The 18,706-nt window shown below is 39.7% G+C and overlaps 2 protein-coding genes and 1 long non-coding RNA gene across 4 annotated transcripts; 1 reads left to right on the forward strand and 2 right to left on the reverse strand.

Moving 5' to 3' along the window:
- Positions 1–2,741: 2,741 nt before the first annotated feature.
- LOC131131345 (uncharacterized) lies at positions 2,742–18,613 on the forward strand. Of its 2 annotated transcripts, none has more exons than XR_009130178.1 (6): positions 2,742–2,883; positions 3,108–3,166; positions 12,202–12,286; positions 13,042–13,214; positions 16,255–16,334; positions 17,679–18,613. It is a non-coding gene; the product is annotated as an uncharacterized LOC131131345 (long non-coding RNA). The 2 variants fall into 2 exon arrangements; XR_009130179.1 differs by having other exon boundaries at positions 17,711–18,613.
- rhcgb (Rh family, C glycoprotein b) lies at positions 9,652–15,672 on the reverse strand. Its single transcript, XM_058075987.1, has 11 exons — positions 15,392–15,672; positions 13,011–13,203; positions 12,671–12,821; positions 12,454–12,601; positions 12,212–12,378; positions 11,994–12,131; positions 11,410–11,546; positions 11,204–11,328; positions 11,063–11,136; positions 10,620–10,687; positions 9,652–10,093 (listed from the first exon to the last, which is right to left on the reverse strand). Exons 1-11 carry the CDS (start codon positions 15,612–15,614, stop codon positions 10,060–10,062), a joined length of 1,458 nt encoding a protein of 485 aa, XP_057931970.1. The 5' UTR covers positions 15,615–15,672; the 3' UTR covers positions 9,652–10,059.
- gdpgp1 (GDP-D-glucose phosphorylase 1) lies at positions 17,155–18,539 on the reverse strand. The gene is made up of 2 exons (XM_058075988.1): positions 18,426–18,539; positions 17,155–18,341 (listed from the first exon to the last, which is right to left on the reverse strand). Exon 2 carries the CDS (start codon positions 18,261–18,263, stop codon positions 17,190–17,192), a length of 1,074 nt encoding a protein of 357 aa, XP_057931971.1. The 5' UTR covers positions 18,264–18,341; positions 18,426–18,539; the 3' UTR covers positions 17,155–17,189.
- Positions 18,614–18,706: the final 93 nt, after the last annotated feature.

Consider the following 18,706-nt stretch of genomic DNA (forward strand, 5'->3'; position numbering starts at 1 on the left):
TGCCCTGTGATTGGCTGGCCACCAGTCCAGGGTGTAGAAGACAGCTGGGATAGGCTCCAGCACCCCTGCCACCCTGAGGATAAGCGGTAGAAAATGAATGAATGAATTTTGCAATGTAAAATGTTTATCTTACATACACTATTTAAAATATTAATAGTGTCTATTGCATTAAAAAATACATATTAATATTCAAATAAATATGATATCCCTAGCCAATTTAATATTTGTTGTTTATTTAAAAAACTAAACTATAAACAAGACATAAATAAACCACATATGTTACAAATGTAACCATACATGATTTCAAATACAAAATATACAATATGTTTTCATCTTATACCACCTCATGTATGATGACGAGGCGGTATGGCAGCATGCTTCATATGATGCATCTAAATATAGCAACAAATTATATAGTAGCGCCTCTCCGGATGGATGCAAATCAATTAGTAGAATCAGCCTCTGTTGGTGTGTTGGAAAGAATAAAGCTGCTCCACTGGAGTGATGCTTAATAGAAGAATCATTAAAATCATTTTTAAAAAAATCATTAGAATCATGAAAATATCTTTTTTAAGTCTGTTTTTTCTTTGTTTTTCATTTTGTGAACTGGTTTAAATGTCAGGTTGGTGTATAAGTTAGTATTATTAGTGGTAGCATGTACATCTTTTTTGTTAAATTACACATTTTTGGCCATTTTATCTCAATTTTTGCTGAACTTTTTTTGTTTAATTGTATTTTTAGAATGGCCCCCTCCAAAAAAAAACACCCCGAGTGCTGCAAATTGACCTCAAGCAGCATTTTCAACCAAATCAATACCCTGATTTAGGCTAAAAATATTACCTTTTTGGCTGCAGGACTCCAAAAGGTCAGAAGTCATGGTCAGGATGTTCCCCCCAGAGAACAATAAGCAGACCGTCGAGATGCTGGGGTCAGGAGCTCGAGTCAAAGGTGAAGGGCTGCTAATTAAGAGGCTATTTCCAGCCATTCCCCGGTGACCACTGCACTCCGAGATGGCTTACACACCAAACAGGAAGTTAATAACGTGAGGACTGCATCATCCACACTGTAAAACAGGATGCACACTGATTGTTACAGGAGAAATCCCTCATTATTAAGATTTACAAACAAACACAAACCATGACAGGAAGAGTTCAATAATCTCCTTTTCAAACAAACACAGAGAACACGTCTCAGACGTGGCGTCTCAACATTTTGGAGGGGAATGTGTTAACGCTTTGTGAGTGAGTCTGGAAGCCAATCTTTAGCATAAGAATGGAGATGGGGGCCTGAGTGAAGACCACCTTTTCAATAGCGGGCCATTCAGGCTTAGCCTCGGCCTAAACTCCCAATCAGGCTGATTTAACGTAGCCATCACACTCCTTCAGAAGGGACGCCACACATACATTCGTAGTTTGTTTTAAGCCTTTCTCCTATAATTACATTTCTCCTCCAAATGATACTGCTTTTTCCACTACAATATCACAAAAACAACAATGTAACAATTATTTAATAATGTAATGTATCAATATGTTTCAATATTATTGTTATATTCGCCTTATTTATAAGATTTTTAAGGGCTTTTTTATTAACCCGTATGAATGAATGAATGCTGTTCAAGGCCGAGTCTGGCCCTTTAAAAATAATTGCATTATGGGAAGTTGAGTGTCAATCAATCTCCTTGGCGCCAACCAACGGCGTCCCCGAATGTGTCATCGCTAGCTTGCTAGCTAGCTTGTAAATGACATTTCTCCTCCAAATGATACTGCTTTTCCCCCTACAATATCACAAAAACAAATTAATAATGTCATTTATCAATATGTTTCAATATTATGGTTATAGTCGCCCTATTTAGCGACATGAGCAGGGTAAAATATGAGAAAGCACCATTACAAGCTATATTAATAAATATAATAACAAAACCTTTCACTGTGTGCCTAACTTGCGTATCTCCAGTCAAACAAATAAGGTTGCCATCATGTAATCTTTTGAACACAAGGACGCCAAGTGAATTATGCAGTGTGTTCCCTCACTCTATCGCGGATTTCTTAGGGTTTATTTTTTTAATTAAAGCATATTAACGCTGTTCCAGGCTGAGTCTGGCCCTTTAAAAAGAATTGCATTGTGGGACGTTGAGTGTCAATCAATTTCCTTGGCGCCATCCTACGGCGTCCCCGAATGTGTCATTGCTAGCTTGTTAGCTAGCTTGTAAATGACATTTTTCCTCCAAATGATACTGCTTTTCCCCCTACGATATCACAAAAACAACAATGCTCACTTAATTAATAATGTCATTTATCAATATGTTTCAATATTATGGTTATAGTCGCCTTATTTAGCAGCATGAGCAGGGTGAGAAAGAGCTCAATTACAATCTATATTAATAAATATAACAACAAACCGTTTCACTGTGTCCCTAACTTCTGTATCTCCAGTCAAACCAAAAAGGTTGCCATTATGTAATCTTGTTGAATACACTGTCACAAGGACGCCAAGTATGCAAAATAAACTCAGATATGACTTGAAACAGTCATATCTTTATTGAAGGCTTTACAGTGTCTTCTCTCGCTCTATCGCGGATTTTTTTAGGGATTATTTTTTTATTATTAAAGCCTATGAACGCTGTTCCAGGTCGAGTCTGGCCCTTTAAAAGAATTGCATTGTGGGAAGTTGAGTGTTACTCAATTTCCTTGGCGCCATCCTACGGCGTCCCCGGATGTGTCATCGCTAGCTTGTTAGCTAACTTGTAAATGAAGCGTCCGTTCAAACACAGTAGTCAGGACGAAAAAGCGTGAGTGACTTAATAATTTCCTGTGTTGGACCTGGAGGGTGATGATTAAAATTAAAACGAAAATGTGAACTTTTTTGACAGACACAAGACAGAATGTGAGTAATGATACTTATTGTCTGTATGAGAAAAGTGTATGAAGTGTATCATGGCGGGATTTACAGCCTTAAAGCATATATAATAATGACTTCCCTACTTAGGATTTCACTTATTGCGGGCTATTTTAGGAACCCGCGACAAACGAGGGAGCACTGTGTTGATTGACATCATTTCCATTCTGCTTGGTGTGTTAATTCTGGGCTTATCTTCACCTTTGTCATAGTTATTGCCACCCAAGATGAGATCTTGCATGGAGCTCCAACACCAGGACACGATCTTACGGTATATTGCTTCCATTTTCCAATGATTACTCCAACAATGCTTTCACCATCAAATGGACTGATTCGTGTGTGTAATACTTCATCATTCTTGCAATGAAATACTTATTTCACTCAATGGAGTACAAAACTTTAGTCAATGTGTCTGGAGTTTAACAAAAAACAAACAAAAAACTGCTCATATGATTCTAAGGGGGCGCAGAGAGATACACACAAAACAGCAGGGGATCAAATACTTATTTTCCCCAATGCAAGTCGATCCAATGATCGATAGTCACAATACCGGAAGTAGCTTTTGATACATGCATGATAATATTGATTTTATTCTGATTATAGTCCTTACCTGACTGCCAAGAATGTTTCAATATTAATAAATGATATCTTTTATATTGTTTTTACCATCATTAGAGCCCTGCAGACATGCAATAGCACCCCTATATTTATTCTTTGTTAACACCCCATTGGCTCGGGATGACTGCACCTTAAGTATAACATGCTAGTGAGTTAACTCCAATTTATTTATTCAAAAACCTAAGAAATTATTTCAAACGGAGTGAGGAAAGAGGACAAAACAAGTAGCCCAAAAAACAGACCACTTCCACACAGAATGGGAGGATAAAATGTTTTCACTCAATCATGCCGGATATGCCATGGCTGACTACATGCAGTGTTAAGGTAAAGTAATGTAAGGTAATGTCTCATCAATGTTTTGCGTCATTAGTGCCCAGATTACTATATATAAAGTTCAATCTTTTAATATTTTTTGACTAATAATAGGTCATAGTCAATCACAAAATAGTGAGTGACAACTGTATAGTCATGATGAACAAATTAAAAGCAAAATAATGAAATCATTCAATGATTTTGAGTAAATAAAATGCATCGGTATCCATTTATTGTGCAAGAAGTATCCTACATTAAATAGCCTAAAACAATATGGAACCTCAAAATGATATCTGTTATGCTGTGGATAAAAAGTACAAATATGAACATGTACTTATCATGAAATGAACCCGACTGAGAAGAGTATGCTAGCTCAAACTGCTTCAGCATCACTGCACACAAATTGCTGGCAGTGCTAATATAACACGGTGCACCGTGTTAACATTTTAGCTGATTCCCTGAATATGCAATATTATATGCAATTTTGACCCTTTTTGCCATCATTTTGATGCCTCCACAGGAATTCCAAAGCACATTCCAACACGTTGCTTTTGGGTGATTTATCATTCAGTATTTATATGGACACAGGGGACTCGAACCGTGTCTGATGTGTGACTGCTGTGTTAGCCTTTGACCCCAGACTGTCTGGAGGGGCCACGGTAACAGAGAGTCAAGGTCAAGGGGAAGGGGGTGAGGGGATGGTGATGGGCGGCATGTGATGAGTGGAAGGCTTCTCTGTCTGGGAGTGCAGAAGCCAGACAGTCCCAGGCATCTATGTGAGGCCAGGCGGGGTCCTTACGTGGACCCCTTTACATCCAAACCCTACATTATGTCTGCTGCGGAGGCCTGGAGGGGGAGCTGGTGTCTGGAGACAACACAAAGACTCGCTAATCCTTGACATGCAAGTAAACACCATACGCTCTGATTTAACATTGCCTTTGTGTCTCTCAGTCGGACATTGAACAGCCCTTACTGATCATATGACATATATATGCTTTTCTATGCAATATATTACATAGTACAACATATTACAAAGATGTTTTGTTAGTGATATCAAATAACTTCATGCTACATTTTGTACAGCATTATCAATATGAATGCATTCAATATTTGACCAAGATCAGAAATTCACGTTTCAGTTTGTAAGTATCAATACTGAGGCTTAATTATCAATGTTTCAAATCGGTCTTGTTACACAACAATTATGGCCTATACATGTTGATGTGGTGCAATTACATGACATATTTTTATATTTTTTAAATAAATAATTCAGCTGCAATAGTATGACCGCACCTTCCATAAACATAGAAAAGATGTATCGAAAAGTTGGATAATAACACCTTTAACAATGTTTGTATTGATGCTGTCAGATAGGTAAACTCTCCATCACTCACTCATTCATTCTCTTCTTCACAAAACATAATTGTCTAATAATAATTTGACAATAATTAAGTCTAATAATCTAATTATTGACAGTAGTAGTTTACAGAACTAGGACTTTGCCCACATACAGCACTGCTTATACTTGACTTCCAAACACTCTTTTACAGAGACACACACACAAAACCCTCTTTTACACACACTGTCAAACTTTTATTGCCTTCTCATTGAGCGCTGTGTGTATGTTTGCTCATTTCCGCCTTTGTCACATTAACACAAGCCCCCAAATAGCCGTCTTCTGCCATGCGAGCCGGTCGTTTGCAGTTTGTAACCCAAATTTTAGCTTGCAGTTCAAAGCAAAAATAAACAGCAGAGAGACGGCTCGTATCTACAAAAGTTGCGCCACTCTTATTCCAAGGTACGACTGGATAGGTAGTTGAGATTCAACGTACTCCGTGACAACTCAAATCACACAGATGGATATAAATTTAGATGGTTTTGTCAAGAGAGCAATCTGCCAGGTATTTCAAGCTAAACCTACCATTCAAAATACTTTTTTATTTGTCTATTTCGGCCCAATATTTGTTTGTGCTTGTCTGCATTGTCTCAAACTATCGTGTGGACAGAGAAAAAAATTATATAAAATTATATATTTCTATATATACTCTATTTAGTATCTATATTTTTCTAAACATGAAATATTTAGAAAAGAAAATCTAAAATATTTCACATTAAATTATGTATCATTTATTCCATATAAGTTATATAAAAAAAAAACTTTTCACTGCAGTTACATACAAATGCTTTCTAATCTAACAGTAAACATCTGCTTATACAAAAAGGCCGTAATGAATTTGCCATTTTTTAAAGAATTGCATACTGCTATTTTTATATTTACATACATAACTCCATCATATATACCGCCTGCTCACACGGCATAACTCACCGGAACTACACACACACACACACACTCTCAGATATAATGTCACCCCCCTCAGACCTCCCGGGTGATCTGCAGCGGAGCGTGTAGCCACCTGTCAATCACTTCTTCTCGGCCGCCTTAAGAGAGACATTTGGTCTGGGACAACAGCAGCCCGTCCCTCCCCATACATTCTGGCACCCCTAGCAACCACGGCTGGATGACTGAGAGGCTTTGTCCCTTCACAACAGGAGTGCACCATTGAACCCAGACGGCCGTAGCAACCAGAATTAGAGGGTGCCAAAAAGGGGTGTTTTCTAAGAAACAGGGGGGGTGAAAGCCCTGTTCTTGTCCGTACGTCTGGGATTCATATGATAGGTCTGAATGGAACCCCCTCCCATACTCTTCTTTTTAAACGCTGGTGTAACGGAGCGTATGAAGAGGCTAGCGGCGACGGAATAGGATCATGCTTAATCTGCAGTTCCTCTCCGCTGTGGTCTGATAGGGACACTTAAACAGTCTGTGTGTGTCGGTACTGACAAGGGGAGATACCTGGGGCAAACACAGGTGGGAGGTACATTGATGGCAAACATAAGCTGCACATTATGTGTGCTGATCCCCCGTGGAGAAAGCAAAAGGCCTTAAATAGTTTATGAACACTTTTATGGACTTGCAGACGCTTTCAGTCAGGCCTTTTACTGCGCTCTTTATTAGAGTTAGAACATGGATCCCTGACTGCATTGCTGCTGTTACACAGTGTTACTGTAACATCTATTCAGGGATGTTTCGCAAATGAAATTGGGGCCCGGTGGTTGGGGGCACCTGCCCTGCAGCATGATGTTCTATACGTTTGAAAATACTTAAACAATGTCACTTTAATAGGATTGTCTTCTTTATTTTATAATGTAAGATTGTCTACAGCAGGGGTCTCAAACACGCGGCCCGCAGGCCAAATGTGGCCCGCAGGACACTAGTTTGAGGCCCCCCGCCTTGATATGAAAGTTTGATATGGATGCTGTATGGTGTCATGTACCCAGAAAAAATTATTACGTTTGATTAATGTTCATGTTAAAGGTTAAATAACTGTTAATAGTTATTCTCCCTATCCGTGTGGAAGTGGTAAGTTTTTGGTTATTTAAGTTTAAAGGAAATAACTTCAAGGCTACCGTTTAGGTCGCTAGCTCTCTAGTTTGTGAGTTGGCATGTGTCTCAAGACCCTGCAGTTGCGCAATATGTTGTAAATAAAAAAAGTACCAGCTGAGCATGCGCTGAAAGAACGCACCCTGACAACTTTCCGGTACCTCAATCGGATTGGGGAAAGGAATATTCCACCCCTGTGAATCCGATTATATATATTCATTCAGATTGGCACTTTTCTTTCGGAATGAGGTGTATACAAAGGTTAGATTCTTTCCAAATAACCCGAATGGAATTGGAATATTTGGGTCCATGTAAACGTGGCTAATGTTACTAGCATTACAAGGAGATCCCACCTGAGATGTTTTCCTCATGGCACAGTGGAGGGGACGCCATCATGATCTTGGGTGCTTTTTCCTTCAATGGAACAATGGAGCTTCATGTTGTGCAGGGGTGTCAAACGGCAGTTGGCTATGTGGAGATGATGCAAGCGGCATCCGTCATGACCGAAGTCCCTCGTCTGCGTGGTAATGACTGGATTTTTGCAGTTCACAATGCCTGACATAGGACTTCTTCCAGAGGAATAACATCACTGTGTGTTCTCCTGATCTAAATCTAATTGATAATAAATCAGTTTTATGGTACAGACTAGTGTAAAATTTTAAACAGTACAACCAGGTCCAATCCCACGACCCCCCAGGTTGTATTTCAGCCTTTCTGTACATTTCATAGCCATGTGCAAAGGATTACAAACTAATGTGAACCTGCAGACACCATCACTGGCACGCAGCGTAAACGCACTTTCCCCCAGCATGTTCTTTATCATTAATGAGCTCTGTGGCCCCCTGTTTAGAAGTATGTTTTGTGTACTTCCCATTATGGGGTCCTTGTTCTGCTCCCTTTTTTCCACTATACCCCCCTACATGTCAATCAAACTTCATGACTGAGCCTGGATGATAGGCAGTCTGCAATGAAAGCCAACTAGTTCTCAGTGGCCCCTCAGTTCTCATTCTCACCTTAAGTTCTTAACTGCCCAAAGCTCCCAAACCCTGCTTACGTCGATCTGAATTTGTCAGTTAAATGTGTAAGATAGATCCAGTTTGCAACTCTACCTTCAAGGAGGACTGATACCATGTAAACGTTGCCCTGATTTAGTTCTGCAGATGTCCTTCAAGCAAGTGGGGAATAAACATCAAGTCAAATTAGATTGGGAAGTTGCTGTCCAATAAGAAAGGGCTTGTGTGTGTGTGTGTGTGTGTGTTGAGGTGGTGGGTGGTATCCAGAGCAATGTGGGAGCCGTTCCTCCCAGCAGGGCTGCGTCGCTTTTAATTGAAGTGCTTGTGGCATCATTACCTCCTTTACTCAAACATGTCCCTGAAGACAAAAGAGCGACCATCAAGCTGCAAGCCTACTTTTGTTTAGCAGGCAACTGGATGTGGAGATAAACTCCTTTCTGCTTCTCATCTGTGGGAAACTGTTGTCCCACCAGGAGTTGTTAGCATCACCCAAAGAAATACCCACAACACAACCCTTTTCAAAATAAACCTCTAAAAACATAACAAAACCTAAACATTTGGCACGTGCAATTTTAAAATCTATCAATGTATTTTTGGTACATCATTGCAGGCCCTTAAGGTAAATTGAATAGATTTCAGAGCAGTGCAATGCATTCAACTCACACGTGGTGAAGCATGAACCTTGACCTTGCTCACATCCACTGACCACTGATCTTTTGACCTGAGGTCACAATGATGAGACCAGTGTGTGCTTGGGTCATGACTGTCTCCTGGGATCAATAATGGCGGGACTATTCTCTGTCTGACCGCTGCAGGAAAACCTTGGTGGAGGTCTTTTCATTGAGGGAACTATGCTTATTTTTGTATATAATCGCCCAGTTTAATAAGGGCATTTACTTCAATACCATTTCCACTAACTGGACACTTCCTTAGATATACCTCTATAAAGATAATAATGTTCAATATTGATTAAATCTGAATGTGGCCAATAAGTAAGTGCCTTTTGCGTATTATGCAATTATACCTTTACAATTCTGTTCATTACTTGTATGGACAGAATATCTCTGCAAAGCCAGGGCATTGAGGGGTTCTGGTTTGGTGGCCCCAGAATTGGGTGTCTGCTTTTTGCAGATGATATGGTGCTGTTGGCTTCATCGAACCAGGAAGTAGCTGGGATGAGAATCAGCACCTCCAAGCTCGAGTCCATGGTTCTTGCCCAGATGGTGACTGGGTTCTCCCTTTAGAGATGAGAAGCACTATCCAGGAGAAACTTGGAGTAGAACAACTGCCTCCCTGGGGAAGTGTTCAGGGCATGTCCGACCCTGACGAGGCTTCAGGGAAGACCCAGGACAAGTTGGAGAGACTATATCCATGATAGACCTTACCTTACCTTACAAATATTTTATTTACAATTTACATACTCTTCAAATACAATCCTTCCACACATGAATATTTTTATAAATGATTCATTTTCAAATGTAAAGAAATGTCCCCATGACAGCGCAAAAAACATTTTTAGTTCTGATATCATACATCCAACAATATGAGGTAAAAAGAACAATTTTGATTAATTCTATTTTGCTTTCGTTTTAGCTTTCCTTTGTCAACACAAACACACACACAATGCACCAAAACAGCATGAAAATCATCAAATCACAAGAAAATGAAACATGACTGAGCAAATAATTTACATTAGCCGCAGCAGTTCTGGCTTATCAAACTAGAAAGAGAACAAAAAGATACCAGCGCAGGAAAGGAACCCTCCACGATCCGAAGGCCAGGTCAGTTCTGCTCCAATGTGAAATTTGACTCTGTTCTGTAATCCAAAAATTTCACAATAAAATGATGCTGAATAAACAAGCAACATCACATAATATTTACATATCTGAGTATGTTGTCATCTTCAGAGACAAAAACACACATGTAAGTTAACAGCAGATATGTGTGGGCAAAAAAACAAACAAGCAGTAACTATTTATAGCCTCATCATGTGATCAGCTTGGATTTTTAAATATTAAAATGCATGCTTTTTATTGAACCAGTGCTGCCACCAAGAGGATCATAAATAAAACAGTAAAACTATCACATTTTGCTTTGATACGCTATACTAGTTTTTAAATAAAACCAATAATATTATAAAATTGAACCTATTAAAACAGGAAACCGCTGGAAAAGAAGGGCGGATGACTGTGTTCACACCGCCAAACGGTTGAACTGATGCAAACATCTGATATCAGATATTGATTGGAATGGCATTTGGCAAGCTTAATATGACGTCTTAGTGGATCTCAATGCATCGGCAATGGCTTTTTAATGACAGTAAACACAAAGTAAACACTTACACGTCTTTGTTCAACATGTGGTTGTTGTACTGCAGTACGGGTGGTATACTTTCCTCATCTTCAGGCACCTACAACAATTTAAACAATATAATTTAAGGATATGATGATCAAATATTATTTGTGCTCGCAAAGTAAGAAAACTGTTTTTTTTGTTAAGTTGATTAGTGATGGACTATCATGGAATTCGGGCTAAGTTAAGGTCATGAACACTTCACATTAGCTTGAATGATACAAAGTTCCCATTGTTTTGACAATAATACATAACCACAACTGATTACATAACTCCAATTTGATTACACTTCAGCTGCAGGTACAATTGCAGTGATTGACTCCCTGCTGCAGACACGTACAAATCATTCTAAAAGAGGATTTTCACCGACAATGGACAAGATGTACTGAGAACTTGGAAACTAAGACATGTCATGACTTGTGTAGCCACAAACCTCCCAGTAGACTTCATCGTCAAAGCAGTTGTCATCAGCCGGATCCCCCCAGATTGGTAACCGTAAAATAAAACCTGCAACGCATGCAAAGACATTCTAAATGTGCACAAAAACCAAGCACTGCGCCACGTGTCCACGTACCAACCATGATGCCTCCACCTACGCCAAAGCAAACGGCAACACATACTCCCGCAGCCTGGTGACCTCCCTGCCTTGTGGGTATCATGTTTTTAAAATCACCTTCAAAGTCGAAGGTGTTACTGAGTCTACAATGAAAAAGTGAACTCGCATTACGACTTAAATTTAAAACCCCATGATCAAATTTCCTGTTTTTATTCTTCGCTTACCCTTCTTTACCATAAACGGACTCGGACGCAGCGGCGGCAGTAATGGCTCCCACAATTCCCCCAATGAGACCTGGCATGGCGTGGAGGTTGTGGATTCCACATGTGTCCTGGATCTTCAAGTGCTTCTCCATAAATGGCTGTGACAGAAGCGTTACTTCAGGACTGGACTACCAAATACTACAGTGGTATGAAAAAGTATCTGGACCTTTTGGAATTTCTCACATTTCTGCATAAAATCACCATCAAATGTAATCTGATCTTTGTTAAAAATCACACAGATGAAAAAACAGTGTTTGCTTTAACTAAAACCACCCAAACATTTATAGGGTTTCATATTTTAATATTTAGGTTTGATGGTGATTTTATGCAGAAATGTGTGAGACTTTTTCATACCACTGTAAATACAATCAGGGGTAAAATAAGTACAAATGATAATTTTTAATGTATTGACTGGGCTGAGTGTAGATGCAAAATTTATAATAACTTGTTTGACACCAGGAACATCCCCAAATTTACAACCCAACAAATAATCCCACAATCCATAATTTTACTGTGCATCCTAAGACTTTTAATATGAATAATACCGTGATGAAGATATAACCCATTGTGGAGATGACACCACAGCAGAACCCAACTATGAGAGACCCATAAGGCATCAGCATGAACTCTGCTGCAGTGCCGACTGCAACACCTCCGGCAAGAGTGGAGTTTTGAATGTGAACCTGTGAAGCACAAAAAGACACAACACACATTTAGAAATTAATAATCCCACTGATTTTCTTTCTTTCTCAGTGGCTGTTACCATGTCAAGTTTTCCATGCTTCTGGAAGAGGCTTGAGATGGCTATAGTGGTGAGCACTGTTGACGCCAAAGCCAGGTAGGTGTTGATGGCGGCTCGGTGCTGCCCATCTCCATGATCGGTGATCGCTGAATTGAAACTGGGCCAGAACATCCACAGAAAAAGTGTGCCTACACATAAAAATCGCAGATAGAGACATCATAAATATAGAGAATCTAAACAGTGCAGATTTATCTCATACCTACCGATCATAGCAAAAACATCCGAGTGGTAAACCGAGCCCTGCAGACGACTACTCTGGTCCAGGTTCGGTCGATAGAGCATCCATGAGATGGCAAGTCCGTAATAAGCACCAAATATGTGAATCACCATAGAGCCTCCTGCATCTCGAGCCTATTGACGAGTGATATTTAAATTAGCAATTGTACTTACATGCATACATTATATATGAGTACAACTTACATGAATGACACTGAGAATGATATATTCATCCACGGCAAACAACGTGATGCCAAACAGAGTCAAAACCATCAGCTGGACTGGGCTGACTTTACCCAGCACAGCTCCATAAGCGATTAAGCAGCCCGCCACACAGAAATCTGCATTAATTAAGCTTTAAGAAAAAAAAAGTTGAGTAAATCATATATTTTTTGAAAGAATACAGTTAATACATGCTGGTAGAAACATATCCCATGAAACAGGTTTCATTGTGATAACACAAAGTAAACACTGGTAGGGGTCACATGTAAAAAAAACTGTGTATTTACAAATACACTGAAGAGGAAGTCTGATTCACACTTACTTTTCGACCCCTATTTTGATCTTTCCATCAGTCCAATCCAGGGAATGGAACCAGCCTTGCATGAGCAGTGCCCACTGGATGCCAAAAGCTGCGATGAGGAAGTTGAACCCCACGGCACCAAAGCTGTAGCGCTTGAGAAAAGTCATCAGAAAGCCAAAACCTACAAAGATCATCACATGGACATCCTGGAAACCTTAACCGAAGGTGATGCATGTCGTCGTTGGGACAGAGAGAGTGGTAAAAAGAGCTCAATTAGTGTGGTTAGCTTAGAAAGAACAAAAAAACATATTAACCATTAACAGTTGTTTGATAACTCTACTTCAATGGCCTACATTATCATAAAATTTGCATCCATGTGAGAGTGTAAAGTTGGTCCACAGTTCCGTGACCATGACAAATCCGAGTTTAAACAACCCTCTCCAGAACTCCTGAATAGACTTTACCAGAAAATCCGAGGATTGTGATCCCATGATAGATGGAACACACCCTTCCCTTCGATCGCTAAAAAGCCACAGACCGCTTGGCCTGTTGGTTCCTGTCAGCTGCTTCCAGAGTCCCATGGGCCAAAAAAGGCCCGATAGGACTCCTTATTCAGCTTGACGGCATCCCTCGCCGCTGATGTCCACACTGGGATTACCGCCACAACAGGCACCACAGCTCCAATCAGAAGCATGGAACATGGACCATTCGGACTCTATGTCCCTGTACTCCTCTGAACGTGGTTGAAGTTCCCTAGAGTCGGTTCTTCTGGAACAAATTAATGATGCTAACCCAGGTTCCACTGTATAACCTGCACCACTTGAAAATATATTTATTATTTTCTTATTGGGTGATTATTCTAATTCAGAATCATTATTTCATTCTAGAGATTTGTTTGATTTATGCCCCATTGAAAATGAGAGATATTATTTTCAGCTTAATGGCTGAATCTCTCCTATTCAAAATTGAGTGTGAGTGACAAAGTAAAGCTCTGACTGCTTAGGGTGTAGTTTTGGCGCCATCTCTTGGTTTGTATGCATACATTTGTAGACCTTGAAAGAAAGACAACCTGCTTTCCCAGACATCTGGGGTTATATTGGGGTCAGTCCGGTTGTAGTCCTTTCTGTGCCATTACAGTTTTCTATTGCAATTAATAGTCAAATGTGCACCAGTGGCTAAGACTAGCACACATTTCACTCATCCAAAGCTAGAGTAATTATCACAATAAAGACACAAATGTAATGAGACTCAATCCAAATGCAAACCAATGCCCTTTCAGTGCTTCTACAAAATGTATATAGAGTGGATACCAGTATAACTCAGTGTCATTTACAAAACATGACCACACCCATCCCGCTGGCACAACATGTTTGTTTTCACTGTGAAACATTAGATGTCATTGTGACAAAAAACAAGCACTAGTGGATGTCAGCAACAGGTAGAACTATCATGTCATATCCATTAGGCTCGTCCTCATATGGGGGCATTTTTCTTTTGGTTCAACTCTCAACCCCTAAACACACTTGGAATTGTTTCTACAATAACAAAAATTGCTATAAGCCTATGGATATTTATGGAATAGCTAATTTTTTTGCATAAATTGAACACAAACGATACAGTATCACCATATTGCAAAGTTTTCCGAGGCATTCAGTGTACGACAGATTCATAAATGTTGGCAAGTCCCCACTAAAATCGAAAGTCCTCCCCGCCTTTAACACCCCGCCTGACAGTTCACAGCGCCCCGCCCTGAGGGGTCCGTCCCACTATTTGAGAAGCACTGTTTTATGACCTGATGTTAGTGATGACAAGGAATTCTAGCCATAATAATAATAATAATACATATAATCACTGCTGTTCCACTTATGTGTATTATGTCACCACATATTACTAAATAATAATGGAGTGTAACTTTGTTTCCAATGGCCATAGTCTAGAAAATGTTTTTTTTTCTTCCCCCTCATGGAGCCCAGAATTCCTGGCAGCATCTCAGGATATAGCAACAATCAGGATGCACCAATAATCAATATCAATATACATTGCCTGCATGCTCAAACTCTATTATGCATTATATATGCTAGCACATAATATAATATAATAATCCTGAATATGTATTAAACTTCAATGATCTTCAGCAAATTCTGAATACTGCTAAAATTTGGCCCATATTTAAAAAATGGTGCCGTTAGAACATGAACTTTATAATGTTGACAAATGAGGACCACCCTGACATAAATACACAAATAATTCCATCCCATCCTGAAATGATTTGAAATGCAGACAGTACATTACTACTACTACTACACTAAGTATATAAGCTACATTGACATGAAAAATCCAACCCGACTAACACTGATTTAAAAATATATAAAGTTCTAAAAAGAGTCAAGACCACCACTTACTTGGATATCTGAAGTAGAAGTCGTTCTCAATGTCACTCGATATATTTTCAACTTTCCTGTGTTCTATCCAGTGTGGATCAGCCTCCTCATTATAACGAATAAAAACTCCAAACAATATGATCATGGCTGTTTGCCACACTATACACACCGCCGGAAGACTTAAACGAATATTTGTATTTTTGGTGCGGTCACAAAACTCTCTGAAGCTTTGAACGCAGCCCATTTTTCGGTTTGTAGTGATACTTGATGTCCTCTTTAAAAGTACCTGACCAGGTGAAAGACACAAGCATCATCAGCTCAAGTGAAGGAAAGATGAAGACACTCCCACAGTCACTCCCTCCACTGTACAGAAAACTCACACTACATATATATGATATATTCATAAATACATAACAGGTTTAGCAAATTACATACGGGATTAAGCAATATTTAAAAATGTATCAAAAGTTACACAAAAACAAACATATTGTATGTATAGCAACATGGAAAAGGAGACATACTGTAAGGAAATAGTCTAGGAAACCCCTCCTCTCCTCACTGTGTGGTGTTGGAGGTTACATGGGCGGGCGGGGGTTCTCATGACTTCTGCCCGAGTCAGACCCTGTGAAGCATTCACTGTAAACAACGTGTCCCACAAGACATTACAAAAGGTGCTTGACAGGTTTGACTCAGTCAACCATTACAGAACAGGGCTCAAGGTGAACACGTTGTGTCCACTAAAGGAAGGAACTTATTCGAGAAATCCACTCTAAGAGTCTTAAGCGTGCAAGAGTGGGGAGTTAACTTATGGGAAGGATTGGGCAACAAAAACACTATAATTCTTACTTTTTTACTACTGTGTAAGAACGTTTTTGTCTGTGCAGCAAATGGATGCTGAGGTGAAATGAACACGTCAGCTGATGAAAGCACACATCACTGCGCCGGTTGTGCATTCAACAATGTGGTATGTCATTATAATGAGTGAACAAGAACATATGCTCATCCTTTGCATGGATTGCTACCTTGGTAATGCCATTTTGGCAAATGATGAGCTCTTCAGGGATAATGCTGAATTTAGTTTAAAATTGCTCTATATACTTAACCAATAGCTTTTTTTGTGTTGTTCTGTTTGTTGGAGGCTGCACGGCGGATGAGTGGTAGAGTCCATCTCTGTGTGGAGTTTGTATGTTCTCCCCGTACATACGTGGGTTTTCTCCATGCTAGGTTAATTGGCGACTCCAAATGAATGAATGAATGAAATTAGTATACAACTTGGTAGGAGTAGCTTGTTAACAGTTTTTGTCTTCTATATTTCTGCACGGTGGGTTAGTGGTTAGCGTGCATGCCCCACAACTCGAAGACCCGAGTTTGATTCCACCCTCGGCCATCTCTGTGTGGAGTTTGCATGTACTCCGTTTTCCTCCCACATTCCAAAAACATGTGACTCCAAATTGTCCATAGGTATGAATGTGAGTGTGAATGGTTGTTTGCCTATATGTGCCCTGTGATTGGCTGGCGACCAGTCCAGGGTGTACCCCGCCTCTCGCTTGAAGACAGCTGGGATAGGCTCCAGCATCCCTGGGACCCTTGTGAGGATAAGCGGTAGAAAATGAATTAATGAATGCTTGTTGGATGTCACATTGTCAATTTTAAGTCCTCCATTTGACCACAAGATGGATGACTTAAATGGATATTATTATCTCCTTAAAAGTTGTTCTTCAATTGAGAAACCACACATATTTTAGGAATTTAGTAATAATCAAACCTCCATAAGGATGTATAGATTTGTGTCATTTATTTATATTACAAGCACATCACACTACAGCGTAGCTAAATGCTGAGTTAGCTGCCTTTCCAATTTAAGCATATCATCATTTGCTAGAAGATATTTCTGAATGGTTTCTATTACACACGACTCAGTAGAACGCTCATAGTCCCTCTTGTTCTTAAATGGTAAATGTCCAGCAAGCTCACAGAGCGCAACATTCAAAGCAGACTCCTCTTTGGTGCCGAAACAAGCTAGTCGTGGCCACACAGCAATCCGCACACCATTCCTCAATAAGCTGTCATCGCTTTCACTCTGAGTCCGACCGCAGGGTGAACAACCTCTGGTCATGAACAGATTGTGAGCAACATTGGCTTCCACGAGGAAGTTGGTGACATGACAGATTGCTGTTGCAACTTTATCCACTTTGTCTGATTCGGTGTAGAACAAAAACCCTGCAGGAAATCCCACTAAGGTGTAAAATCCCTTTTCGGGAAGAAGTGGCCTGACTTGCATATATTCAATATTGAGCTTGTGTTTCAGGTAATATCCATGAAGGTGTAAATGGTTCACAGATGCAAAAGCTCCAAGACTGTTGAAGCCCACACGGAATGCCGGGTCAGAGCTCAGCAGCACAGACTGAATCCCAACTTGGATGGCAAACTTTGTGAGCACCTGAGGAAAGCAGCGTGATGGATCCGGAACAAAAAGACAATGTCCAAACTCCAACGGACTGACATTCACTAACACAACTATCTTGCATGGTTGGTGATTACTTTCATGTTCTTCTTCAGTGTCCATCATCTCAAATATGATCTCATCTGGATTAATTAAATTGAAATTAAACTGTTTGGCGTTGAAGTCCTGCTTGATACTGAATATCTCCTGTGGTTTTCTTCTCTCTGTGCCTCTCTTGACATTCAACTGGGCCACAAAACCACAGGAACCAGGCAGGATACGTGTCTGCAGGTCCCCCAGATTGTAGCGGAACAGCCCTCTTTCCATTCTGTCAGTCCAGCCGGCTTGGATGGCTGCATCAAACCTTGATATCGTCCGAGGTGTGTCATCAAAATCATAATACACATCCTTAACAAAGTCCTGGTTTCCATAAACGAACTGGATTGGCATTGTTGATTTTAGTAGTGAATGTTGAAAACAGCAGCTAGCGTCGTCGTCACTGTCTTCTATTTAGTTCCTGTCGTCGTACTAAAACACGTGGACAACAGGACAAAAAAACTAGTGTAAAAATTACATACCATATAAAAGGTGTATTAGGTAAAAATTACATACCATATTACATTTGTATTTACACTGCAGAGTGAAGAGTTGAACAATTTTACTACTGTTTTGCAAGTGCGAGTTACTTCCTACTCCGGTTCTTCTTCGTGGGTACTTGTATTTCCGGTTTGAGATTCCAAAATAAAGCAAGCTTTACGTCACTAATATTGTTAGGTAAAATTAATAACAATATTGTAGATTATATTGTTATACAACAAAATAATAAAACAAACAAAGAAAGAAATTACATTTTATAATGTACATATACGTTCAGTTAAGCAATTTTGCTATTG

Source organism: Doryrhamphus excisus, chromosome 6 (genome assembly GCF_030265055.1).
Source record: "Doryrhamphus excisus isolate RoL2022-K1 chromosome 6, RoL_Dexc_1.0, whole genome shotgun sequence".
In the NCBI taxonomy this organism is placed as follows: Eukaryota; Metazoa; Chordata; class Actinopteri; order Syngnathiformes; family Syngnathidae; genus Doryrhamphus; species Doryrhamphus excisus.